Source organism: Mya arenaria, chromosome 3 (assembly GCF_026914265.1).
Source record: "Mya arenaria isolate MELC-2E11 chromosome 3, ASM2691426v1".
NCBI classification, from domain to species: domain Eukaryota; kingdom Metazoa; phylum Mollusca; class Bivalvia; order Myida; family Myidae; genus Mya; species Mya arenaria.
Genome location: NC_069124.1, coordinates 43,695,779 through 43,721,612, shown reverse-complemented (window position 1 = coordinate 43,721,612; position 25,834 = coordinate 43,695,779). Strand labels below are relative to the sequence as shown.

General features: G+C 33.7%; 1 protein-coding gene and 1 long non-coding RNA gene across 2 annotated transcripts in view; one reads left to right on the top strand and one right to left on the bottom strand.

Annotated features, from left to right (window-relative positions):
* Window positions 1–546: 546 nt before the first annotated feature.
* The window catches only part of LOC128227734 (alpha-1-inhibitor 3-like), a 61,136-nt gene continuing 35,848 nt past the window's right edge, over window positions 547–25,834 (bottom strand). Inside the window, exons 25-37 of the mRNA XM_052938538.1 lie at window positions 9,712–9,921; window positions 9,069–9,202; window positions 8,381–8,537; window positions 7,524–7,729; window positions 5,708–5,923; window positions 4,125–4,255; window positions 3,399–3,489; window positions 2,904–2,987; window positions 2,455–2,557; window positions 2,156–2,293; window positions 1,715–1,849; window positions 1,381–1,518; window positions 547–921 (exon numbers count right to left, since the gene is read on the bottom strand). Coding sequence (XP_052794498.1) covers window positions 776–921; window positions 1,381–1,518; window positions 1,715–1,849; window positions 2,156–2,293; window positions 2,455–2,557; window positions 2,904–2,987; window positions 3,399–3,489; window positions 4,125–4,255; window positions 5,708–5,923; window positions 7,524–7,729; window positions 8,381–8,537; window positions 9,069–9,202; window positions 9,712–9,921 — 1,889 coding nt within the window. The 3' untranslated portion in view covers window positions 547–775. The remainder of the gene's footprint in view (window positions 922–1,380; window positions 1,519–1,714; window positions 1,850–2,155; window positions 2,294–2,454; window positions 2,558–2,903; window positions 2,988–3,398; window positions 3,490–4,124; window positions 4,256–5,707; window positions 5,924–7,523; window positions 7,730–8,380; window positions 8,538–9,068; window positions 9,203–9,711; window positions 9,922–25,834) is intronic.
* On the top strand, window positions 13,484–25,197 carry LOC128227735 (uncharacterized). The gene is made up of 4 exons (XR_008259848.1): window positions 13,484–13,588; window positions 18,323–18,396; window positions 24,232–24,354; window positions 24,763–25,197. It is a non-coding gene; the product is annotated as an uncharacterized LOC128227735 (long non-coding RNA).

Below are 25,834 nucleotides of genomic sequence, written 5' to 3'. Positions count from 1 at the left end.
GGAAGTGTGACCAGTTCTAGACACTTCCATAACCCACCACGATGGAAAATGAGGCATATTCAATGCATCAATTAAAAATAAGTTTATGTATAATTTTATAGAATTTAGTTTTTAACGATTCAAATAAATGAATATGCTAAGAAAAATATTATAGCAATTCAACATTATCCAGTCCCCCTTAAGGCAATGTGCTTAAGCAACGCCTACGGTGATTAAATATTTGCGCGTCATGACGCGATGTAGGCGCTTCTTGGTGAAATATGCAAAAATTGTAGTTCTAAAGACGAATATAGTAAAATTGGAAAGTTAAAGTTATGCAACGAAAGGTTTAAGTCATGTTATTCCAGCATGATCCCATTGACAACACAAGACAGCTGTTGATAACAATAACTGGCTTTCTGTTAACGGATAGACACAACGGCAAACAATCATTTTGTGTTTTTGGTGATTGAAGGATGTTTAATCAATTGTTAAATATGTTGAAAGTGCTGGCTATCAACCCAAGTATCAACCTAACGACGGTAATAACAAAAGCGAAAACACAACCACAGTGACTTCTTTATTGAAATATACAAAAGCGATGCACATGTTGTAAATGAAATTGATATTAAGGAACCATTCACCTTTTGCACCTGACCATTTATTAGCAACACCTTCATTTTTCGATTTACATGTGCACGACTTGCGCTTAACACACAGTTCTTTGCGAAAGTTTACATTATAGAGCAAAAAGAAAATATTACACTAACAATCCTATTTATATTTGCCGAATGAACTAGTGTTTGACACATTGTTTTAGAATGCCAAGAAGTGCAGCTTCCAACGATTCCGACCATGGAATAATCTTTGTCGATGATTGCATGATGTTAGCGCCAAGGTCTGACCAATCGTAGGGATTAACTAGCATAATACTTTTCATTCCTGAAAAATACAGATATTCGTCTTAAACTTTAGAAAAAACAGAAATTTACTGATGTAAATAATGTTCGCGTCAATTTCAAGGGTAGAAAACAGTTCTTGAGTCATATCCATTGACGTCTTGAGGCTGAGACTCAGTTTCAGAAATACAAAAGTTTAAATGAAAACATTGTTTTGGACAAGCTGTTTTATTTATTGTAAATCTTGTCAGTTTGAACGTTTCCATAAGTAATAAATGCCATTGCAATATCTTCTTAACACTAACAAAAAAGATATGCACTTTTGATCTACATCTGAAATGCAGGATAACGACGGTGGCCATGGTGTTTTTTTGAGAGGTCAGGTCAGGATAACGGGCCAAGATAAGATATAATTATTTGGACAATTACCCATAGCAGTGAATATCAAGAGAACAAGTTTTCAGATTGATTCACTAAATTGAACATAAAATTTCTCTTATACCTTGATCCCGAACAAAAGGTTGACAATCGGTACAAAATTGTACTGAATTCGGCAATAAAATCTCGAGGGGAGGGCTGACGCCATCACCAGCTATTATCCGCAGCATGAAATTACCGCCATTTGGTTCAAGTAGCCAAACTGAAAAAAATATTTGAGATCATCATCATCATCATCATCATCATCATCTGCTTTCATATCATCTGCCTTCATATATTTGTTATAAGCTAGATATCTAACAAATCTGTGTAAGCTTGAATAACGTAAAAGTATTAGAAGCCTTCATCTGACATTTTTAATACAATGTTCATGTTGCATCACGTTTCTTGTATATTACCTTGCCTCGTGCAGATATCACTGAGAATATTTACAATTCCAGACACGTGGCAGCTTGGGCACGTGCTTTTGCTGGTTGGAGGAGCGGCCGCACCATCACCATCGTTGTCAACCGGGTTGGATGCTTGATCTAAAACTGCACAAAAGTGTTTATTACATGTACAATAAAACATATAAGCTACATAATGTTTAAGCGATAAAGGGTGTTTCGTAATGTCTTGCATTTGCTGTACCTTTTGAGTTTAATTATATTTCATTTGGTTTTGCATTACTTGTTAGCGAGTGAGTGTGTGTTTTAGGTAAGCATTTGATAAAAGTTTATTTGATGAACACAAGAACCTTTTTCACTAATCAAACCCTTTAAGAATCGTATTGGACTACGAAAAAATGGATTTACAAGTCGAGACTTTCATTATCAACTGTTGGTAGACCAATATCTTACCAGCATTTATCCGATCGCCATTGAAGAATATATCGCTGTCATCCGATTCTCCTTTTTCAGTATCAATATTAACATCAATATCTTTTACATTTTCTTCAGTACATTCAGACATCTTGTAGAACATCGCAGTTTGCTGACCTACAAATAAATTAAAATGCAGTCAGTATTTCAACATGTAAGCTAACAACTCATATTTAAGAGGCCATTGAAGCACCAGTATACTTCATTGGTAATATACAGTAACACCAGTATCGACTTGGATTGTTCCCTTATCTAACCTAACACAACTAATACATTACCTGATTCGTAGTAGTCTATCACCCTAACAACGGCAGCTTTGTTGTCCTCTGTAACAGTTTCTTGATAAACTTGGATGTCAAAACATCTGTCTGTTTTATCCATCTTAAACAAAGGTTAAAACATGTTCATGTCCTCGTAATTATTTAGATAAATATGCAGACGTCCTACAATGCGCATTGGCGTTACGCATAAAGAAAAAGTGTTTTACTTGTGTGTTTGTTTTTTTAAACTAATTAATTAGGTATACTCTAATATGATAGAAGAATCCGTTCAAGTACAATGTGTCGCCCTCAAGAAATACTTTGACTCCAGTAAAACATTGCCAGATTGTTCAGTTTCTAGACTCGAGTGATTTCTAAAACAAAATGTGTGTGTATTTAACTTGGTAGATTGTTCTCTGAAAAATACAGCAACAAACGGAAACAAAGCATTTTGTAACGAACATTACCTCCTCAAAGTAGAAGTTGATGACGTTATCAAACTCTTTGTTCACTTCGTATTTCTTTAAACCAAGTTTAACCTGGTTCGAGTACTGAAAAAACAAACAAAAAACCCTTCCTTAATTATTCAAATTGGTCAATATAAAAATATAGCAGTAGTTTTATTTAAAATACAAAACTTGTAATTTTAGGATGCAAAAACAACCATAAAACGTGAATTAAATTAAATGTTTTCAAAAATTCAAAATTGTATTAAACTCTGAAAGATGTCGGCAGATTCAAACTTTGCTAGTCTGCATATTATTGGTTTTTGATTAGTAAATAGGAAATTTTGAATAACTATTGACCAATCGATAAACTTGTTGGCTAGCTTTATCGTAACCAGAAAATTTAGCAGTGGTTTACAATAGGCTTCTGGATACTTATTGCTTTAAACTTGAACCACAACATTTAATACACTTATTGTTAATATGTTTTTCAAAATTGTATTTGATTGTACTTGCCTGCTGTAAGGTTTCCATGTCACATCGCCAGCCGGTTGGTATTCTCACTTCGACTATCACCATATTGCTCAAGTAGTCTTTGCCGTGATAACTATAAGCATGATTGTAGAAAAATAAATAATATAGGCCTTATTGTTAAATGGGTTGACACAATGGTTTAAAAATAAATTCAACATGATCAGTGATAGTATATAACTACATTTCAGAAGTAATACGACGTAAGTTGGAATATCAAGCATTACCAATGTCTCACGTCTGAGGTTGAGGAAATTAAATTGAGTAGTACCCTTAAAGTAGTTGAGCACTAAACACCCAGTTACTCCTTTTACAATGACCGTTCCAATGCAGTTACCCAAACATTCATTAAATTAAATAGTTGACTTTATAAGTATATGTAATCTATCTGTGTTGCATCGGGGAATTGTGTGTCCCTCGTTGTGTATCTGTTTGGCCTCGAACAATGTTGTTATAATGAAAGGTAATAGTCATTTAAGGCTACTTAGGTTGTATCCGTAGTTGCCCTTGTAATATATCCATTTTACATAATCTTTTGTTCTACTATGAGGAAGACATGCAGCTAGTCTTTGTTTTTTTTGTTGTTGTTTTTTATGTTGCCTATCATGGCATGCATCATCATAAACACGCGGTCAATTCATGGACAAATAGTTGCAAAAAGGTGTGAGAACGCCCTGAAGAAACAAAAAAGAAATGGGAATGTGTACACACCTAGCACATATATGAATTGTTCTTCCCTTACACTCCTTTTGGAAAATTGACTTTGTGACCGGTGTGGTCACTGACACATTGAAAACATCATCCGGCAAGACCTTATTTTCAACGTTGTATCTCGAAGTCCACTGAAACACAATTTAAAGATGCACTCGTCCTCCTAAATAAGCAGTACTACAATTAATACAATTGTTTTAATCTACCGAAAAGGATGAATAAATATCTAAAAAATGGTTCCTATGAAAGAAAGCGTTTTTGAAATTTTAATTGAAAGAAAGGTGCAGAAAAGACGGTATTTCTACCTTATGAGATAAAGGTTGATCTCCGTAAATCTTTTAGGACCCACCAGTCATTTTTAATATTCGGCGCTTGATGTTTAAATACAGGTAAAAGCGCAACTTAACATGTTGATGATTTTTTAAGAGTTTTGGGTTTTACCTTAAAGTTTATTATTTGATTGGATATTTTATTAAAACTACATTGCCTTCAATATGATGTTGGTGGGAAGTGTGAAGTTGAGCGCCTATGAACCGGTTTATAACCGGTTTATAACTCAATAAGGTAAGTTCACTGATTCCCCAAGGGAAGATACCGCAAAATATATTAATCGCTATGTATATATTTCTTGTTAAATGCATATGATTCAGAAAAAGTCGAACCTGAATTTTGGGTATTACCTTTACTATTTGGTGGGATAATTTGTTTAAATTACATTGCCTTCAAGAAGATTCGGGTCCTGATGAGGTGTTTATGATAAGTAATGTATGAATGTGTTGCGAAGTGTGAAGTTGAGCGCTCGTTAACCGAGTTCATAACCCAAGTAAGTAAGGGAAGTGTTCACAGACCGTACCAAGGCAGTTACCTCAACAAATATTAACATTAAAATATCGATCTCTTGTTAATTGCGTATGTTGTATTGTGACGGTGTAATGTCTCCCAATAACAGCTTTTTCGTCCAATGTCCAGTTCAACAGAGAAGTGTTTTTTTTTCTAAGTAAATTAAGGGTCGAGTAATTTATAAAAGTAGTGCATAATATAGCGGGTAATTCGCTGAATCATTTATATAGAGAATTATTTGTTTTAAATATTTGAGAGAACAAAATTACTCTGATAATGTCGATTATTGGGATTCACACCATTTAAAATCAATATTTCACTGAGATGTTAACATAAAAAACCTTGATTTGAGGTAGGTATCAACCTATATATGTTGAAGTATACCGGTTGTTATCATTAATTAATTTGTTTCCATGGAATTAGTAGATGCTTATCCTTACTCCAGGTATGTGTGTGTGGTTTTTAAGCGTCTATTTGTACAAAACGTCAATTTATTTACAAAGAAATAAGTAAGATTTTTATGATTTTCATTATACCTTTTCATATCAGATCTATGAAAAAGTACTGTTGTAGTCCATTTTTCTCAAAGTATTCTAAACTGAAAATAGCAATTGCATGCATCTATGAATTGATTGATGACTTATTTTGACAGTAATTTAATTTAACTACCAAACTCTTATCATGCAATATGTAATATATATATATATTAAATATAGAATTAATCGTTCAAATAACATTTGTACCTGAAACAATATACAGCCCTCTCCTTTTGCATTCAATGTAAGTTGAGAGCCCGGGTTGGGCAAATCACGTCGTTGAAGTATTATTCTGTTACTATGCAGCACGTGGAAGTCCAGACTAGCGCTGTTTTCATCTGTCAGGCTGACCTTGACATCAATCCCATCGCCGTATACACGCCTGCTGAATAGGGCAAGTGCTTGTAACGCAACAACTGTGTCCTGGAACAATTAGGAAAATAGTACAGACATAATTCCTCAACATGAATGAACGTCCACAATTCGATATTGTTATATCTTTTATTTTGTCAAATGCCATCACGCGCATTTCAATGGTTTTGATTAATTAACATCCATTATGTGAAAGTACACTGGAAAAGAAACTAAGCAGGGTTTGAGACCGAAACGCAGAGGTTAGCATCGAGATGAAATGATTTAGGCCATGATAATAATTGATTTATTTGGAATAGTTGGTCGGCTTATTTTTGTTTTAAAAAAAGCTCCCTTCTAAATGTTATAACGAAGCAAAACAAGCATGGCATATAGAAGTAGGAAACACATTTATTTTTAAACGTGATATAGAAGAAAGTATGACTCAGAATGGAATTGTTGCCAAGCGACATGAATCAGTGTGTGTGAAGTGCATGTATATTGCCAAGCGACATGAATCAGTGTGTGTGAAGTGCATGTATATACAGTTCTTTAATGCAAGCATTTTAGTTAATCATGATAAATCAACAAAATATAAATTGCGTGGAAATGGTTCATCAGTTTGTACGCGGGTTATGGGGTTTCTTTTGATGGTAGACCACCATTTGATACTGGAAAACATAGACACTTTGCGACTGCCTTGTGTATGTACAGTCTACTTTGATGACTGAATTCTTCGATTTGTGAGTCTTGAGTATGAAATAATTGGTTATTTTTCATGTTACCTCACACCCACAATGCTCTAAATATATATTCCACGTCCTTTAACAAAACAACCATACACTGTTATGTTTTTGTTAACTTACAAAACCCGAAACAGTATAGCTATTGCAGTTTACGCGTTATTCAAAAGGTTGAGGAATTTCAAATGCGGAACATTTTGAACACTTCTATGAATGAAACACATTCAAAAACGTGTGTGTCTAGAAAGTACACATTGACACACTGATAATGTAGTTTATCTTGCTGGAGAATAGGCGTCTTTCCCTCTAACAAATATTTGAACACGTAATTCATATTCGGGTGAGATGACATCTCGCAAATGTCTGTCGGTTTCGTTCTAAGAATTAAACAAGAATCCAACTCATAACGTTTTAAATGGGTATCTTAACACTTCGTTAGTGAATGGGGTAACACTTGAAATCAAGAACAATAGTGTATGTAATAAATTATCTTTCATGAATTGATTCATAAACCAGTTGTGGTATACTGTTTACAATAAGTAATTACTATCTGAATAATAGTTGATACACCCACAATCCAATCCAATTTACTGAAAGGATACAACATATTTCTGCGCAAGTCTATATATTCAATTATTAGGGAAACGGAGTATCTGTTTCGTCATGGATAATTTTTCCAGAATTTGTGTGCAAAAAAGTGAATAGTGTTGTAATTTATGCCCACGAAAATAGCAAAATGAAGCACCGCCTACTTAAGGAGTTAAAAATTTCAATGTGTAGACGAAAATAAAGTAAGCCCACAACAACAAAGTACAAAAAGTAATACAGCCTAGTATGTACAATTGCATAATGACGAGTATTGAAAATGTAGTTAATAGAAATGAGGTAACAAAAGTGTGAATCGCTTCCTACACATAAGACATACGTACCTGTGTTGATGCAAACCCTCCATAGGAGTTCCTCTGACTAGTCAGCCAGCGCACAATTGGAATGATTTCTCCAACAGCAGCATTCTTGTCTTGACTGAGAATAGCAAGTAGGGCGTAAGCTGTTATCTCAACTTCCGCCGAGGCGGCGCGGCCCTGTCCAGACAGGATATCTGGGTGTTTTTCTCGACGCCAGTGCATTGTATCGCCTAGTATAAAAATAAAAATATACTTTCAGCAAAAGTATGTCAGTCTTCAAGAACATATATCCAGTTTCACTGTAATGTTTAAACTACCTACCTAAAAATCTATACATAAGAAAGAAAAATAAATGTTATTTTTATTAAACAGAAATAGTGTGATAACACAGAAAAAGCTTGTCGTCAACAATAACGAAACACCGATTCATAGAATGCCTTCAAGTATTTAGTGTTTAATATAAACGTTCACTTTGTTTGGGTGTCAAGTGTACCACTAACAATGGCTTTCCCGTTAACGCTGTCCATGTGTTGAACCGCTTGATAACGATGAGTCTATTCTTTTGTTAGTGCTGTTGGTCAGGGGGACTGCGTTTGGTGTCGGTGTATGTTTAGGGACAGATAACATTTCCATATCATGGAAAATGCTCATTATGTTCAAGAGAAGGAAATGGAAAGAAGTCTTCGATTCTTCCTCGTGCTTGAAAATACATTGTGTGCATGTACATACTATATTATCACAACCGGTTACATACCTCTTTAAATGGCCTGTTTACGGAGATGGACTATGGTATTTGAGGTCATTCTACAGGCGAGTGTGTACAGACATGGTGTGGCAACAAGTGTTTGTGGGTTCGTATGTTTCTTACACTGGACACATACCTCTTACAATGGCTTTCTCACGGAGATTGTCGATGATAATTGAGGTAAATCTACTCGTAGGCTTGTACAGAGCCATTGCGTACGCTACCAGAGCGTGTGTGTACGTGTCTGTCAGATCTTCAACCTGGATACACCGCACCGCCAACGCCACGAAAGGCTATACAAGAAACCATAAAAATGTAAGCTTTTCTTGTACATAGTTTAAATACTAAATTTTGAACTCATAATTAGTCCAATACTACAATGATGTCGTTCTTACATTTAGTGAGCGACGTTTTTAATATTTCAATGACTTTGGCGTATGCAGTCCATTTTAGTATTTGTATTCTAATGTATATGCATTTTAAAGTATTTACTACATCGTTTAATGATGCAATATTGTGAAGTAATGGCCATTTGGGTTAAAATATTTAGCAAAAAAAAAAAAACACGTTAAATGAAAGAAATATATAAACATTGCATTTAATTATAAATTTGAGCAGAAAATGTATTATGTATTATGAAACTGATGCCAACCATTCAGTCACTTTAGCGAGGTTATCGAATCGTAAGGCTGAAAAAATGTTATACTAGATAGACTAGGTAAAAATTCAAATTCGTGATCAATAATAATATCATTAGGCATTTCGCAGAAAAGGAGAGTTCTAAAAATGAAAGACATAAACATATTTTCATCAAGACAACATACAGGGGTTCTTTCGCGCATCATCTGGAATGATTCCAACATGGCGGTTAGCACGTACGCAGTTAGTGCGCGCTTGTGGTCTTCCTGACTTGCACCTACCCCACCCATCATGTATTTACTCAATACCTTTCCCCGTTCTGCAATATAATAAACATATCATCGTGTTTCATTAAAACTCCCTTATTTTGTTGACACACATGGGTATGATTATGTTGGAATTAAAGAGAAAAAGGTATGTCATATGTTAATACCGTGCCGACTTATATATAATAAATCTGAACATGATAAAATTCTCATTGAAAGTTGATAAGGTTTGGCAAACCTTTATTTTCATTTTACAGCTTTATTATAACTGAAGGTAAGATCGCATTGAATTCAATGGCATATAAAGGTCGAAATAATCTGATAAATGAAGGCTGAATCAAAACATGTAATACCAGGTGCAGAAAATAAAGTTCTTTAATCATTATATTCTAGCCTGGCAATGTTATTCGAACTGTAATGAGTAATACTGATAACTATTAAAGGAGAGCTGCACTCCTTTAATCTGATATTTACTTAATAACTTGCATGCTCTGACATTATTGACAATGTACGTCTTTAATTAAAGTAATTTGATAACGTGAACATATTAATAACAGGTTACCATAGAAACACCCATCTTCCCCTTGCTTGTTTAATAAGAATTCCCAAGATTTCGTCTGGATATTTTTCCGGTCGATATAAATGAACTCCTGGGCGTGCGCAAGCGTCTTAAAGACGAAAGCTGTCAGCCACGTTGATCCCTTGTCGTCTGCCGACCCAAACGCGCTGTAGGAGCCATCCGTATGCAAGAATTGAAGCTGCTGCTGATATCCTTAAATATTTTTTTTTTTTTTTCAAAATGTTGTTTCAACACACCTTTGAGTATGATTTGTTCAATTCGTAGTTTAATAGAATGATTGAATTATATTAGTGTATGTTTTTATCTCGAAGCTGTTCAAGCAAACTCCTATTAGATTATACACGAAACAACATCCTCTTTGACAATATTTCGAGGACTAACATTTTTTAATAGAAAATCACACAATCAAAATAGTTTGCATGCACCAACATACTTTTCACCATGAATCTGGTATCATTTGAAAACGTATTAATATGTTTCAAGTATTTTAATATAGATACAGATTATGCGGTTTGTGTTCTTCGTTTGTTCATTATAGACATTTTCTCTACTCAAAACAACAACAAATGATATGAATTTATCAGGCAGTAACAGGTCACAATAGCGTTTATATGATATCTTAATTACCATAGCAACTTTGTCATATAAAGTGTACATATGATACATTGATTACCATAGCAACTTTGTCATATAGAGTGTGCATATGCTACCTTCGTTACCATAGCTACTTTGTCATATAGAGTGTACATATCATACCTTGATTACCATAGCAACTTTGTCATATAGAGTGTACATATATGCTATCTTAGTTACCATAGCAACTTTGTCATATAGAGTGTACATATGCTACCTTAATTACCATAGCAACTTTGTCATATAGAGTGTACATATGATACCTTGATTACCATAGCAACTTTGTCATATAGAGTGTACATATGCTACCTTAGTTACCATAGCAACTTTGGCATATAGTGTGTACATATGATACCTTGATTACCATAGCAACTTTGTTATAACAGCATCCGGATTAAGTTTGCAAATCCGGAATTTTTGCAAACTTATTTTTTTTTATTTTTCACCCAATGTTTTTTATTTTTGTATTTTAAAATGTGTTAGGTAATACTAATAAGAGATATTTTTTGTTTCCTGAAATTAAATTTAGAAATATGTTTTTTTGGCATTTAAAGTCAACTTTTCCAATGGGAGTCCCATTGGAAAATGGCCTTCCCATTGGAAAAATGGTTTTTCCAATTGGAAAATCAGCCCAACATTTTTTGTTGGAAAATTCTCCCACATTTTCAAAAAAGGAATTAGTGATTAATAACAATCATTATCATTAATGGTTATAATGTTATCTAGAAAAAGTGCGTTTATAGTACTTTTTATCATTTTTTGTAAAAAAAAATCCCGTCGACCATTTTTTCCAATTGGATATTTCCCACAATTCAATATGGGAAAAGTCAGGAAATTGGAAAACTCCAATTGGAACATTGTCCCATTGGAATCTTCCAATTGGTAACATTGGCAATGGGCTTAATCCAATTGGAGGTTCTGGCAATAAATTTTAATGGGAAAATATTTCAACTTTCCTAAATCTCTTAAAAGAACACCTATTTATTTATTTAGGAATATATTTGAAGTTTTGTTTTATTGTTTACCTGTGTCCTGACATTGTATCCATCCAATTCCAAGCTAATACTTCTGTGCTGATATCTTAGCGATAAGATTTAAGCATCTTTTAATGAATTTGAATGCAATAAATCATATCAAAAATTACCTGAAGTATTCTTACTCAACCAGTGACACAAATTCCATTTTTTAAATATCTTTACACTAGTTTCATCTCCTCAGACGCCATTTTTAATCGATTAAGTTGTGGTTACAAACGACTAAGAACTTATTCATTTTTCAAAGCTATACTCACTTTTACGCTTGAAAATGTTATTTCGGTTGTCAGTACCTTTACACAGAAAATGTACCATTTTCTTGATTTTTAATGAAGATGTAATTAATTGATGGAAATCCATATGAAATGTCTTACCTAAGATAATAGTTTATTTCATACACACTGTTCTGCAGGGGAGCAGGACCTTTCAACCCCAAGAGGCTTTTTAACCCTTCTAAAAAAGAACATTTTTCAGTTTTCAACCCTTAGACTTTTAAACCCCTATTTCAAAGACTTTTCAACCCCTACCTGTTTGGACTTTTTAACTCCTATAACAAAGACTTTTCAACCCCTAGTTGAATTATTTTAATAACCATATTAAAGACTTTTTAACTCCTAAACCAAAGACTTTCCAACCCCTATTATTTGGTTTTGAGCTGGTCCAAGCTAAACACCATTAAAAATGCTGCAAGGCATTTTAGAATGTTAACATGCATCATGTGCCAATGCCTTCCTCAAACAGTAATACTAGTATATGTTTTAGAAAAAAATATCGAACTGTACAAACATGTAAGGCTGGTGAATTTTGCATTACAAAATAAACGCTATTGGTAATTAATGCCATGTTTTCACTTTACTACATACCCGGTAGTAGTATATAAGCCAGTCATCCTACAAGATAGCAGTGAAGCAAAAATACACATATGATGATTACTTGTAAATCATCTTGTATATGTGGAAAAAATGAACTTGTTATCTAGCTGATTGTAAAAACACTTTGTCATTCTTAAAGGGACTCGTACCTCATTGGCACCAAATAATCATTTTCCAGGTAATGTGTCTGAAATAATTAGTTAACTCTTTGATACTGAAATTGCAGAACAAAATACAATGAAAGTATGAAAATAAAGTCTTGTTTTAATCAGGGGTGAACCTACGCTTTTTACGTCATGGGCAAATAAATAGCATAACTACTCAGCAAAAGGGACTCATACATAATTTATGGATATTTTGATCATGCATACCTTGGAAGCAACACCTTTTATTTCGTATTTAAAACAAATTTGCTAAAGAACCACATTTTACAAACTACGAGCTATAACTTATACAATAAACTCATACCTGGTTGAGCATTTTTGATGTAGAAATGAGGCACCCAAAATGCCAACAAGTACATATATGCATGCATAAATATTGAAGCAATGGTTAACATCGTCGCTTAAGTATATCCCTCACGCATCAAAATTAATTTTGCAATTGCACTAGTGGCCAGAAGGAGGGGGGGGGTGACCCCACCCCCCCAACCACAACGTACCGATGTCGTCCAAGTTAACTTTTCGTTTCGAGGCAGGGGATACAGGGTAATCCAGAAGAACTGGAAAAAAGGTTGTGAAATTGCGTAAATTTGTTTATTTTTTGTTTAGTGACACTGTTATTCAAAATCAATACATACACATATATAACAAACATCAATTGTGACTGATAAACCTTTAACTACATACTAAATAATGCATTTATTGAAAATATTTATTACTGATAACAAGATTGTAACCGTGTTTTTAATAGCAGAAAGCGCAAAAAATATTAAATGATTGGTAAATGCTAAAAGATTTATTGTGGTCTACTATAGTCTCATAAGGTAGAAATACCGTGTGTAATGCTCATTTCTTTCAAATTTAACTCGATATCCTTCATAAGAACCATTGTTTTCGACATTTATTCATTCTTTTAGGAATATTGAAACAACATTATTGTGGTAAACCTTATCTGGCAGTACTTAAGAGTGCATCTTTGACTTTATTACTCGAGTGAATGCACCTTCAAACCGGTTTAACACCAACATGTCACAGTAATCAATACCATCTGTGTTAAGATGTCGGGAATGTGTTAGACGAATGATTTTGTTTTATGGAGCTTTGAAGAGCGATGAATGGCACTAAAGTGGTGCCAAATGGATATCTCAAACACCCATTGGTAAGTCATTTATTTTTTTCCATTTAATTTTTTGTCTTGATTTTTGAATATATAAACAGTTGTAGTGTGTGTGGGTAAGAACCAGCCGCCCGGTTAGCTCAGTTGGTTAGAGCGCCGTGCTAGTGTTCCGGTGGTCGTGGGTTCGAGCCCCTCACCGGGCGCACTTTTCCTCCTAGGTTTACTTTACTGGTGGCAGCGGTAAACGGCAGTAGTGCCTCCGTCGGCCTAAAAGGTTAATGGGGGGAGGAGTGTAGTGTGTGTGGGTAAGAACCAGCCGCCCGGTTAGCTCAGTTGGTTAGAGCGCCGTGCTAGTGTTCCGGCGGTTGTGGGTTCGAGCCCCACACCCGGCGCACTTTTCCTCCCAGGTTTACTTTACAGTCAATAAGTAGGACATCTCGTAAAGAACGTTCACTTGAAACAGTCCTCTTCTTATCCACACTTCGACAGGGAGTGGGGCTACTCTGCCTAAATAGCCGTCAACGAGTATTTTAAGAAATATCAAAATAATAAAAAATGGTGTCCCAGTGGGGGGGGCTACAATAATAAGCGATTATAAGCCCCCACCAGTCAATTGTAACCATGCCCCCCCCCCCCCATAGTCCACCTAAATGACCGTCAATGGGTCTTTTGACGATTTTAAGACTATGGCAGTTACAGGGATACACATGAAATGTCAAAATAATAAAAAAAGTATCCCTAATCGCTTATTATTGTAGCCCCCCCCCCCCGCCCCCCAGTCTAAAATTATAGACGTGAAATACATTCTTCCAATCCTTACTGGTTGACGGTACATTTCCTAACAGGGCACAAATCCTGAACACCGGCTAAAACACGCGTTTGTTTACCGTGATCAATTATTCGATGATCTAGATCAATACAGAGGCTTGCCTTGGTCACACTTGCGAAGTTTCATCTTGTTTTGTTAAGCATTTTTCTAAAAAATGCCATTTATTTATTATAGCATACTTTTTAATTATAATTGTATGACCATGTATTTTCGCTTTTCAAGTGTTCGGTATTTGTGCCCTCCATAGCGTATTTTGAAGGGTGATTTACTATCCATAAAATTGAACGATTTTCGACATAATATTGACGAGATCGTGAATCTGTACTTTGACAGCTGTTTTCACATGAACCAAAGATGTTTCATACGAAAGTTTAACTTACTACAACATAAACTCTCCAAGATAATTGTAAAAAACATCAGAAAGTGTTCGGATTTGTGACCTTAGCCAGTAACGTCTAAACGGGCTTGTGCAAAAACCGGGGTGTTTTGAAAAATATTGAAATTGTATTAAGTGAAGTATTTTATGGTTTAAATTGATCATAAAGGTTTATATTCATACTTTACCATGTAAGTGAAAAGTTATTTTGCATTAAAACACATTATTTACCTTTCCAATAAAACAAAAGTTGACTGACACAGACAACAATTATGCCAAGCGGAACAACTCGACCCAATCGTAATAACTCGGCCACCACTGACAAGCTTCTAGATAGACCTCGTAAATACAATCGTAACAACTCAGCCATGGCCGAAATGTTCCAATTGTTTAAAAATTGTGCCCTGAAGCCTTGCAGGTGCCCTTCATGTATATATCGCTATGTTTTGACAGCAAGAAATGAAAAATAAACGTCAAACTCATAATTATTCATAGGATATGACATTTTTATGTATGGAACTGATATAAAATTACATAATCTGGTAATATTTCTTGTTTTATGATATTTTTGAGATGTTAAATGCTTTAACCCGGAATCCCGATCGGAATAACTACCCACTTTTGATACTAAACAATTTGTATGTGAAGGATTTGCCATATCAAAACAGATACAAAAATCCGTAAACGTACAATTCTTTGGTCTACTAAGATTTAGCTTGTGAATGTCATTTTACAGCGAAATCAACAAGTTAAAAAAATACTCATGACCTGTTCCTTATCAATATGAAATATCTTTAAACTTTTAGGAACATTATGCAAAAAAAAAACAACAGTATGTTTTACCTTCGGTATAAGAAAATAACTATTTTCTAATAAAACTACTGTTGAAAAATGTAAGCTAATGTAATGGAAAATAAAAAGATGCTTCCAAACATGCCATATTTTCTTGAGACCATTCAGGGGGATTAATGTTCAAAAGTCTGAAAATTCAGGGGGATTTTGGTAGTATTCAGGGGTTTTTTTTAGCAGGTCTAATTTGACAAAATTTCAGAGTATTTTAAGACGCAAGTACAAAAAAACAAATTGCCATAATTTTGAAAGACTCCCGAGGGGATTATGTCCAGAATTTAAGGGGATTTGGGTCACATACCAGAGAATTTTCATCATCGCCATGTAGCATTACGGGCATGACACACGTGCCAATTTACCTTGTCTACCCCTTTTTCCAGCACTTCATCTATATTTTAATGAGACACAGCCATATTGCATAATAAAAGCACTCACTTGCAAAATAGAATACTTCACAGAAAAATATGTTTCAGAGACAATTTAATGGGCTTACCTTCCTCTAAAATTGGATACAAAATCTGCTCATTATGATCATAAATGATGACTTTCAGACTAATAGAGAGAATGGAATGATTTATCAATATTTTTCATTTCAATTTCCAAATAGTCAGATTTGTTTGCTTCTGATAAAAAGCAAATGCATAATTTATTGTTTAAGTTCATAAACATATCATCTTTTGGCATTCATCAAAAAATAAAAAACATCACCACCATAATATTAAAATAAATAAAAGTCATTTCATCCGAATTGTCTACTTTCAGTTTCTCTTCTGGAAGTTCTGTTATTCTCCGATATTTGAGATGAAGGTCATGTCATGTATGTAAACATATTAGTGGGTCATAACAAAGAACAGCATTGTCTATTAGTTTAATCCTAATTTTTTAATTTTAATCCTTTTCTTTACCAAATAATGTACTGTCACCTTTAAATCATAAATCATTTTGATGACAATGACACATGTTTAAACACTTTAATTTGTTACATCCTCTCTGATTGGATAAAACCTATAGTTTTAACCAATGAAAATCGTCCTTTTATCTGACCAGTCTAATTGACATTTCTTATGCAAATTCTAACAGTTTCAATCAAAACAATGCATGAAATGTGCCCTGCTGACTTATTAAGTGTCACCCAATTGGTGTTGTTAAAACACACCATCAGTTGATAATCCAATTAAGACAAGAAGGGCATTATAACTGCAAACAGGCATGTATAATTAAACCCTGTGATAATTTTGCGTAATTTTAAACACACTTTTTTTAATTTCGGGGGATTTTCATCCCCCTCCGGGAGACCGGGGGATGGGTCGAAATTCCAGGGGATTTTTCCCCCTCCGGGGGATATGGCATGTATGTCAGCTTCTGGGTTGCTTTGAAGTTGAACTGCTCACATGAACCCACAAAAGATGTGTAGGTTTGTGCTTAACAATAAAGGATAAAACATTAAAATGAAGCATTTCAAGTGGAGGTTTTCATTAGGGTAGTGCTACCTTAAACAAACACTTTACAATTATTTTTTTCTCTTTTTTAATCTATTTTCTTTAACCAATGGACTATACAAACAGTAGGGTCAGTCCCAGTATACAGGACAATTATTCAATAAAATGTTTATCCTTTTGATATCATAATTGGTAAAAAAATATCAAAATGTAAAGAAAAAATAACAGAGACCGGGTTCAAACTGTGGTCGCCAAAATTGCAGTCCAGTGTTGTATCCACTGCTATGAAAGTTTACATTTGTTTATTTGATTTAATATATACCTAGCTTGGTAACATTAAGTGATAACATCGACTAGCCAATCACACATAAAAATTAATTATACTAGGTATACCCACCTAGTAATCTTTTTCAATGGAAAAAAAATGTGAAAAATCAATTAATTGTAAACTATGTGGTACTTCAGTTAGTTAGTTTCAATGCATTGTACACATTGATACCAAATTCATGTCAGTTTTCGACAATTTTCTCTTCTTTCGCTATTTCATCATACGGTGTATAGCCCCTGAATAAAGTTTCACTCTGTTTCATTGAGTATATTTCTTAAAAATCCTTTCTTTGTTCTAATCTGCTAAAAGGTCAAAAAGGTCACAGTCATGTGAGCATCTTTGAGGCCTCTCAGTTATTATAACCAATGCACCAGTCAATTGTAACGGTTACTAACCACGCACACCCCCCGGTCTGGGGGTATACTGGGAATAGTCGGGAAATGGGCCGTGTTTTTACTTTCTATGTGGCCACACAGGGCCGGGTGACCGCAGTGGTTTTGTCTTTGAGCCAAATTTAGCTGAGATTGGGCCTTATATAGAGTCTCTGGTGTGCAAGGGCATTTGGCCGGGGTTTTACCATCAGTTCGTTCCCGCAGGGGAGGGGATTAGACCCAGGGTTGGCTGGACCGAAAGTCAAAGTCCCCGCTATTCCCTGGACCTGGGGGCGCCAGGGTTACAATTGACTGGTGCACAACATATAAGATATTTATAAAATAAATAAAAGTACAGTTAATCAATAAATTTTAATGTGGTAAATTAACAAAGAATTAGATAGATGCTTTATGCAAAATCTCACAAAGATGTAAAAAAATACAAAGGAGTTCAGGTTTGCTAGTTTGTAAAAATATTTCATGGAATCATGGTAAATTGTTATATTATATGTCCAATGACAGCCCATATATTTTCTAACTACTTGAACCTTTCTTGTTATAATTCTTATTATTTTTTGTTTTAGTTGATGTGTGATGCTGATAATACAGAGACAGCTAGAGTGACAGAGTTTGATGAATAAACTTAAATTAAAAAACAGTGAGTACAATAATCTATTTTAACATGTCTTGTGTGTAAAGTGTGATTCCGAAGCAGTAAATATATATATATACATATATGTATCTTTAAGTTTTGAATCACAAATTTAGATCAAAGATCTATTATCACACAAAACTTAAAGGATATATATGAAAAGTCATGTGAATTGTGCAAGTCATATAATATAAAATTTATATTGATCAAGTCAAGCCATGCCATGTAAAAAAATCTGACATCATATCAAAGATTGTATGAATCATTCTCAGAGCTATTGAAAATATTTAATTGGTTGTAAGCGGACCATGCACGGTAATTTTGAGTAACCCCACCAGCCAATACAATATGGCTAAAAAGGCTTTGATAATATTTTTTATCTAATGTTTATCTTTCCTAAAATATTTATATTTATAAATCTATTTACCAGTATAAATCTGTATTTATTTATTTATTAATGCATTTATTTTCTCACTAATATATACAATACACTTATCGTTGTATATTGTCTAGCTAATACATGTATACAAATATGCATAATATGCATAATTATGGGGGGGGTCATAATTACCTATGGTGTACTGTCTTGTTCTTACGAAGATATGATTTTGACTAAAATCCTTACTGAAAAGGCAGTGCAGACTGGCCTGTTTAAATAATTAATTAAATCTTAATGGGTTTAAATGTATTATATTTTATTTTTAAAGATATTTTAGAGTTTAAAAGGAAGAGAGTCTGTTTTAAAGACTAAATAATTATATAGTCAGGATAAAAAATAATTATTTTACAAAATCAAGTTCAAATAATTTTCCATTATTTGGCAAATGGAAAAAAGCTAAATATATATATATATATATTAAGAATGTTTTACTCGATAGAAAGTAGGCCCAGTATCTTTTGCATTGCAACACTAAGAAAGTAAATATTTATTTTTTGTCTTTTACCAATTCCATCAAAGTCTGTGAGTGGCTCATAATGCTTAGGCCTGCAAATTTAATGGTTTTCGAAATCATAAATTGAGACAACTTATAACTTTTGTATAAAATCTTCAAAGCTTTCAATAACTTAACATGTCATCCACCTTATTGTCTCAATTTAAAAATAGTTTTCACTCAACAACTTACTTATTAATCAGGATAATAATTTGATAATGACTATCACTATCATTCTGTAAGATAATGTACTGGTACATAAATTTAATCCCTAATATATCAGATGAGTGTGATAGTATATGCTCTTAATAGTTGTAGCCCGGAATTATACGTAGGAAACAATAGAGTCATTGGACTGTTACATGAATTTCAATAGCTCGAAATTCGCCTTTTATTTGTACCAGCATGGGAAAACCCTGTTATGTTAATACATATAGCCCGGAAGTAACAAATAAAAGGTGAATTTCGAGCTATTGAAATTCATGTAACAGTCCAATGACTCTATTGTTTCCGAAGTAATGTGTGTATATTACAACGGTTTAATTTTGTTTGTACCGGAGGATTAGGTCGGAAAAACTAGAATAGCTATAATTCCGGGCTACAACTATTCCGGGCTATATGTATTAATATATATATATAAATGCACGAAATCAATGTGGGATTTTCATTAAGTTTTGGTTAAACCATCTTTGTAACAAATTACAGTTACTTCCAAATTACATCTTATTCTACATAATACAAACTGGAGGACAGTTCTTTTTATTTGGTAATGTTAAGAGACTTGAAGACAAAAAAAAAATGTTTAAATTCAGAAAACCTTACACAAAGTAGAAACCTTCTATTAATGTCATTATCTTGAAAAAATGAACATGCCTTTTAGCAATTGTATCAATCTGTGAAAATCTACATTTTGCCTTCGACATGTTATACAATTTAAGGATATTTACATGGAAATTAAGTTCAATTCTAAATTGACAGTCATGTATTTCTTCCAAAATTTTCATAGTATAAGGAACATGAATTTTTTATGAATTTAAGTGCATAACTGCAGATAATGATCATTATCTTAAATCAATTACAAGCCAATTCATAGTCATGCATATAGCCGCCTTTTCAAAATATGATAGTGATTGTCTCAAATGACCAGTCTTTCTCTGTGGGGGGTGGGGGCTGTCAGTCATAAGGAAACCTTTAAAAGGCATATTCATTCAGCCAATCAGATGTCAGGTTCAGTGAAAGGGGCGATGCCAGGTCAAGTAAAAGGGTAGGAGCTAAAATAAATACTGACATTCAATGAAGATAGATCCCCCTTTGGCCTCACAAATATGTTTCAGTCACACTAGGGGGTGTGACAGGGTCAAGCCATAATGGAGCCATAGGCAAGCAGACTTTTATTAACCCAACAACAACAACAGGTGTAATTCTTACCAACTGAGGAAAAAACTTTAGAGGTTTTATTATTGCTCATTTTTTTATACAAATTAAATATCTAACAATGACAAATATAAAATATGATCATTCAAGCATAATATTGACACCAAACATGACACATCTTGCAAATGGTCTTGAATAAAATTCCTACACTTTTTATAATGATAATACATGGGACCATTATCAAAACCATTATCCTGTTAAATAGGACAATGGATTTGATATTGGTAATTCGCAGACAATACAATGTAATTAAGTAAAAAAAATACACAGTATGCACATGCACACTGGCTTCAAACAAAAATTGTTGCTTAGGCCAAAAAAAAGTATTCATAGTTTCCAGTTAAATATCAAAAAAGGTAGGCATACGGTAACTGTTGTTTTTTTTAGGACCATGTTTCTTTGGCAAACTGACCTATATCAGGGAATTATTAAGGTCTTTACTAAAAAAGCACATATTGATCAAAACACCAAAAACAAAAAAGGATCAGAAGGATAAAAATAGGGTCAGTTGGGCGGAAACAAAGATTTTTGAATCCTTATTTTGTCAATGATGTCATGTCAGTGATCAAAATGATAACACAATTTAAGCCCTGCATTCTGGAATGTGGGGCTAAATTCTTGATTGTGTTATAGTAGGGCCAAAAATAAAATGATTTGGTTAGGGTTACATCCTTTTTAAAAACAGAAAGAGTAAAAAGTATAAAGGATTACATTTTTAAAATACATAATATATATGCGTTTTCACTTTAAAATACATGCATTGTTACAGTCTTGTTTTCAGTAAGTAACTTTTCCTTAAATGCATTTTTTGGAAAGTAATTTAAGATCTATTATTCAAAATATATGTTAGTCAACTTGTGTATGTATTGATTTCCAACTTTTTTATTTTTTGTTTAAACTTTATGTATTAGAATTTCTTTGTGTAAATACCTGCTTATGTGATAAAAGACTGCTGACTAAAGATTAGATTTCAGATTTTGATATTTCCATTCCAAATTTAATGTTTTACAGCTTAAACTACTACTAACAGTTTAAGAAAAATGCATAAAACATCAATTTTGGATGGAAGTATGAAAAGCTGCAATCTGATATTTTGTCAGCAGTCTTTTATCGCTGGTTTGCAGATATTTACGCAAAAATTCGCTTGTTCGAAGACAAAATTTTTTAAAAAAGTTGTCAAAACGTTCAATCTGTGAGGTTGCAGCTTTAATATAAGACTAACGTAAATATTAAAAACAAATGAGGCCCCTTTAATATTAACATGTCAATATCAAAAAGAAGATGAAAACTATGAGAAAGTGTTTTTATAATTAAAAATAAATTGCTTAAAGCAAATATCTGAAATTAATAATTGTCATGCAAAGCAGCCTGTAATGAATATGAATATTAGATTTTGGCCTTGAACACCTTTTTAAGAAGAGTGTTTTGAAGTAAGGATTATCATAATGCTGAACTTAATATTGTACTGTAGCTTTGTAGCAAATCCTTATGATTAAAGTCACTGTGTCTTCCTTATGCTGTGATAAAGATCTCCATAGTAACATTTCTAAACCTAATAAATTAAGTGAAAAAGGGTGTTTATTGGGGGTAATAAAACACATCTTGATAATGGCCAATTAGTTTTAATCTTTCAAGTGTTGGTAGGATGGGAGGGGGGACTTAACTTTTTGAACTGCCAATATTTTCCTGGTTATTTTGTCCACCATGTCAAAATGATCTGGGTTGTTTTGTCAACCCTGTCTAAATGGGTTGGATGTGTTTTGTCCCCTTAGTCAAAAATGACATGGGATGTTTTGTCCTACATTTTTATAAAGGAGAATAAATAACACATTAGTTTTCGTGCTTATGTAAAATAAATGCAAATGACTTTCATTATAAGTTTAAAAAATACTCTTAACGCTGCATTCTCACAGATTTACCATTTTTACAACTTTTTTGTCTTGGAAAGAGCAAATTTTTGCGTAAATATCTGCAACCCATTGATGTAAGATTGTTGATAAAAAAACAGATCTTAGATTTTCATATTTTCGAAAATGTTAGAGCTTAAAACCTTACTAACGGTTTAAGAAAAATGCATAAAACATCAATTTATGAACTTAAATATAAAAATCCGCGATCTAATTTTTTGTCAGCAGTCTTATTAACTGGTTTCCATGGATTGTAGCAAAAATTGGCTTGTTCCAAGACAAAAATTAAAAAGTTGTCGAAATGTTTAATCTGTGATAGTGCAGCTTTAATTATGGTAGCTTTTCAGTCATTTGCCTATATATGTCTATTTGATTCAGTAAATACTTCATAATATTAAAGCTAGGCTTATTAGGATATGCTTATTTTTCATTGGGTTCTATTTTTAGCACATAACAGCTTCATTACAAGAATATATTAATTATTATTAAAGCTGCATGCACTCTCACAAATTTACCGTTTTTACAACTTTTTTATTTTTTTTGTCTTGGAAAGAGCAAATTTTTGGGTTTAATAGTATCTGCAAACCAATGATAAAAGACTGCTGACATAGATCATATCGCAGATTTGCATATTTTCGTTTGAAAGCCAATGTTTTGTGGGTTAAACTATTACTAACAGTTAAAGAAAAATGCATGATCTAATTTTTTGTCAGCAGTTTTATATCACTGGTTTTCATGGATTCTTGAAAAAAAAATACTTTCTGTTGGCCAATTGAGAACAAAATCAAGAGGTTTTGGGTTTTGCTGTTTATATGTTCTGGAATTTTTCAAAAGCATTTATTTATAGGACTTATGAATTTTATGTACAGCATTCTGTATATTGTCAAGTGTCCTTTTTATGCCGCCACTTTGTGGGGGCATAAAGGGTTGCCCTTGTCCGTACGTACGTCTGTCTGTCTGTACGTACGTACGTCCCGAAGATTGTTTCCGATCTAATTCTTGAAAACCGTTTGTCCAATCCTCACCAAACTTTAAACACATGTTTGTGACCATAATATCTTGATCAAGTTCGATAGTCATGGAAATCGCTTTAGTCATTTAGGAGTTACGGCCCTTTTTTGCCAAAAATACTTCAAAAATATATGTTCCAATCTAATTCTTGAAAACTGTTTGTCCAATCCTCACCAAACTTTAAACACATGTTTGTGACCATAATATCTTGATCAAGTTCGATAGTCATGGAAATCGCTTTAGTCATTTAGAAGTTACGGCCCTTTTTTGCCAAAAATACTTCAAAGATATATGTTTCCAATCTAATTCTTGAAAAGTATGTGTCCAATGTGGATCCAACAAGTTTTTTCCTGCCTGAATGGCGCCATATAACCTATACAGTCTTGCGATGCCGTAAAACCCAACTCAACTCAACTTATCCTATATGTGCAGATTATCCTGAATAATCATTATGGCTTATTTTCTGTGACAAAAAATCGAAGTGGGGGCATCCGTGTCCTATGGACACATTTCTAGTTTTTAAATTATATACAACATGTATAAATTTAATGTTTCAGGAAATAACCACCATCTCTCTCAGAGGTCATCTTTCTCATTATTGTGGGGAAACCTCAAAGGGCATCAGGAAAACCTTCATCAACCTCTTTGTGCCCAGTGGCTTGTGCAACAGTGTTTCAGAAGTATAAATACCTTTTTAATTTGTGTATATCATTTGTATAATGACTTGTTTTTATATATTAAATATATATATATGATTTATTATATATATATAGATGGTTAATCTTATGACTTCCTGATAGTATTTAAGTTGTGAAATATTAAATAATCTAATCATAAAAAATGCTTGGAAATGACAATAAAAAAAAAAGGTATTTGTCGAATAGGAAGTTTCACCTGTCCTGTTTATATTACAAATCATTTTAAATCAGACAGAAAATTCAATATACTTGTTGTATCTCACTGTTTATTTGTCTTCACATTTTGTATTGTCACATCAAGCCTGTTTGAACATCCTAGAGAAGATAAGTGTATAGAAGTGGATATGATATAATAAATATGCATATAAATGTGCTTGGGATTATTTTCAGATTATCATTAAAATGGGGATAATGGATGACTGGCCACACATATGGGGCTATGGACAAGCTTCAGAGCAGGCTGCCAGGTGGTGGTGTTAGTAGTTTATACTCCGGGTCCCGGCGTGAGCACATTGAAGGGTCCCAGAGTGACAGTTCAACCACCGCACACCTATCCTGGGCAGAACCAGTACTAGGTGCCTTCACCTCTGCAAGGAACTGACAGCTTCTGTACATGCCAGGTGCAGTGGTACAGTGCGAATGGTCGTAGAAAGGATTTCATAACCAATCACAACAGAGGTGACCTGGTCCGCCCGGGAATCGAACCCGGGATGTCCAATTCAGAGTCCAACGCTCTACCGATTGAGCTGACCGGGCGGACATATTAGCTACATTAGATGACAAGCCATCTATGCTGGACATTCTTCACAATAAAATGTGATGTCACAGGAGCTCAACAGCTCACACTGTCCGTATTTGACTAAAGGAATGAATGAAGTCACTGCAGAAGTTAGATTGAGGAATGTCCATGTCACTACCCATCATTTGGAAGGAGTTGGATAAAAAAAGTGTGGCCTATGTATTGAAACAGGTCCAATTTCCAGTTACGGACAGTCTTGATTTGTCTGATTACATTTTTGATCAACATGATGGTCTAAAAGAACACTTACTGGTAACTGGTAAAATCATGGCCCAGTTGTTCCAAGAGGCAGGCGAGTGGGAAGTTACTAGACTCCATTTCTTTATGGGTTGATCTGAGGTTCCAGTTCAGTTAAAGTACTGATAGAACACCAAGTGTTTGCCATAATACAGCAACATTTGATTTGTAACTATGTATTTGTTTGAATTGTTGAAACAGTACTGTTTACTAAATAATGTGTATGTATATGAAGAATAATATTATAAATAATTTGTAAGAACCTGATATTAAGTAAAATGTCGATAAGTCTAAATATGTATCTGCGAATCATTTTTGTATATCTGTAAAGATTACATTGCCTATATTCCTCAATTTATATTTTTCTTTTAGCCAGTCAATAACTTCTCTTAAGTTCTATCTTCAAAATTGTCGGGACAGGGATTA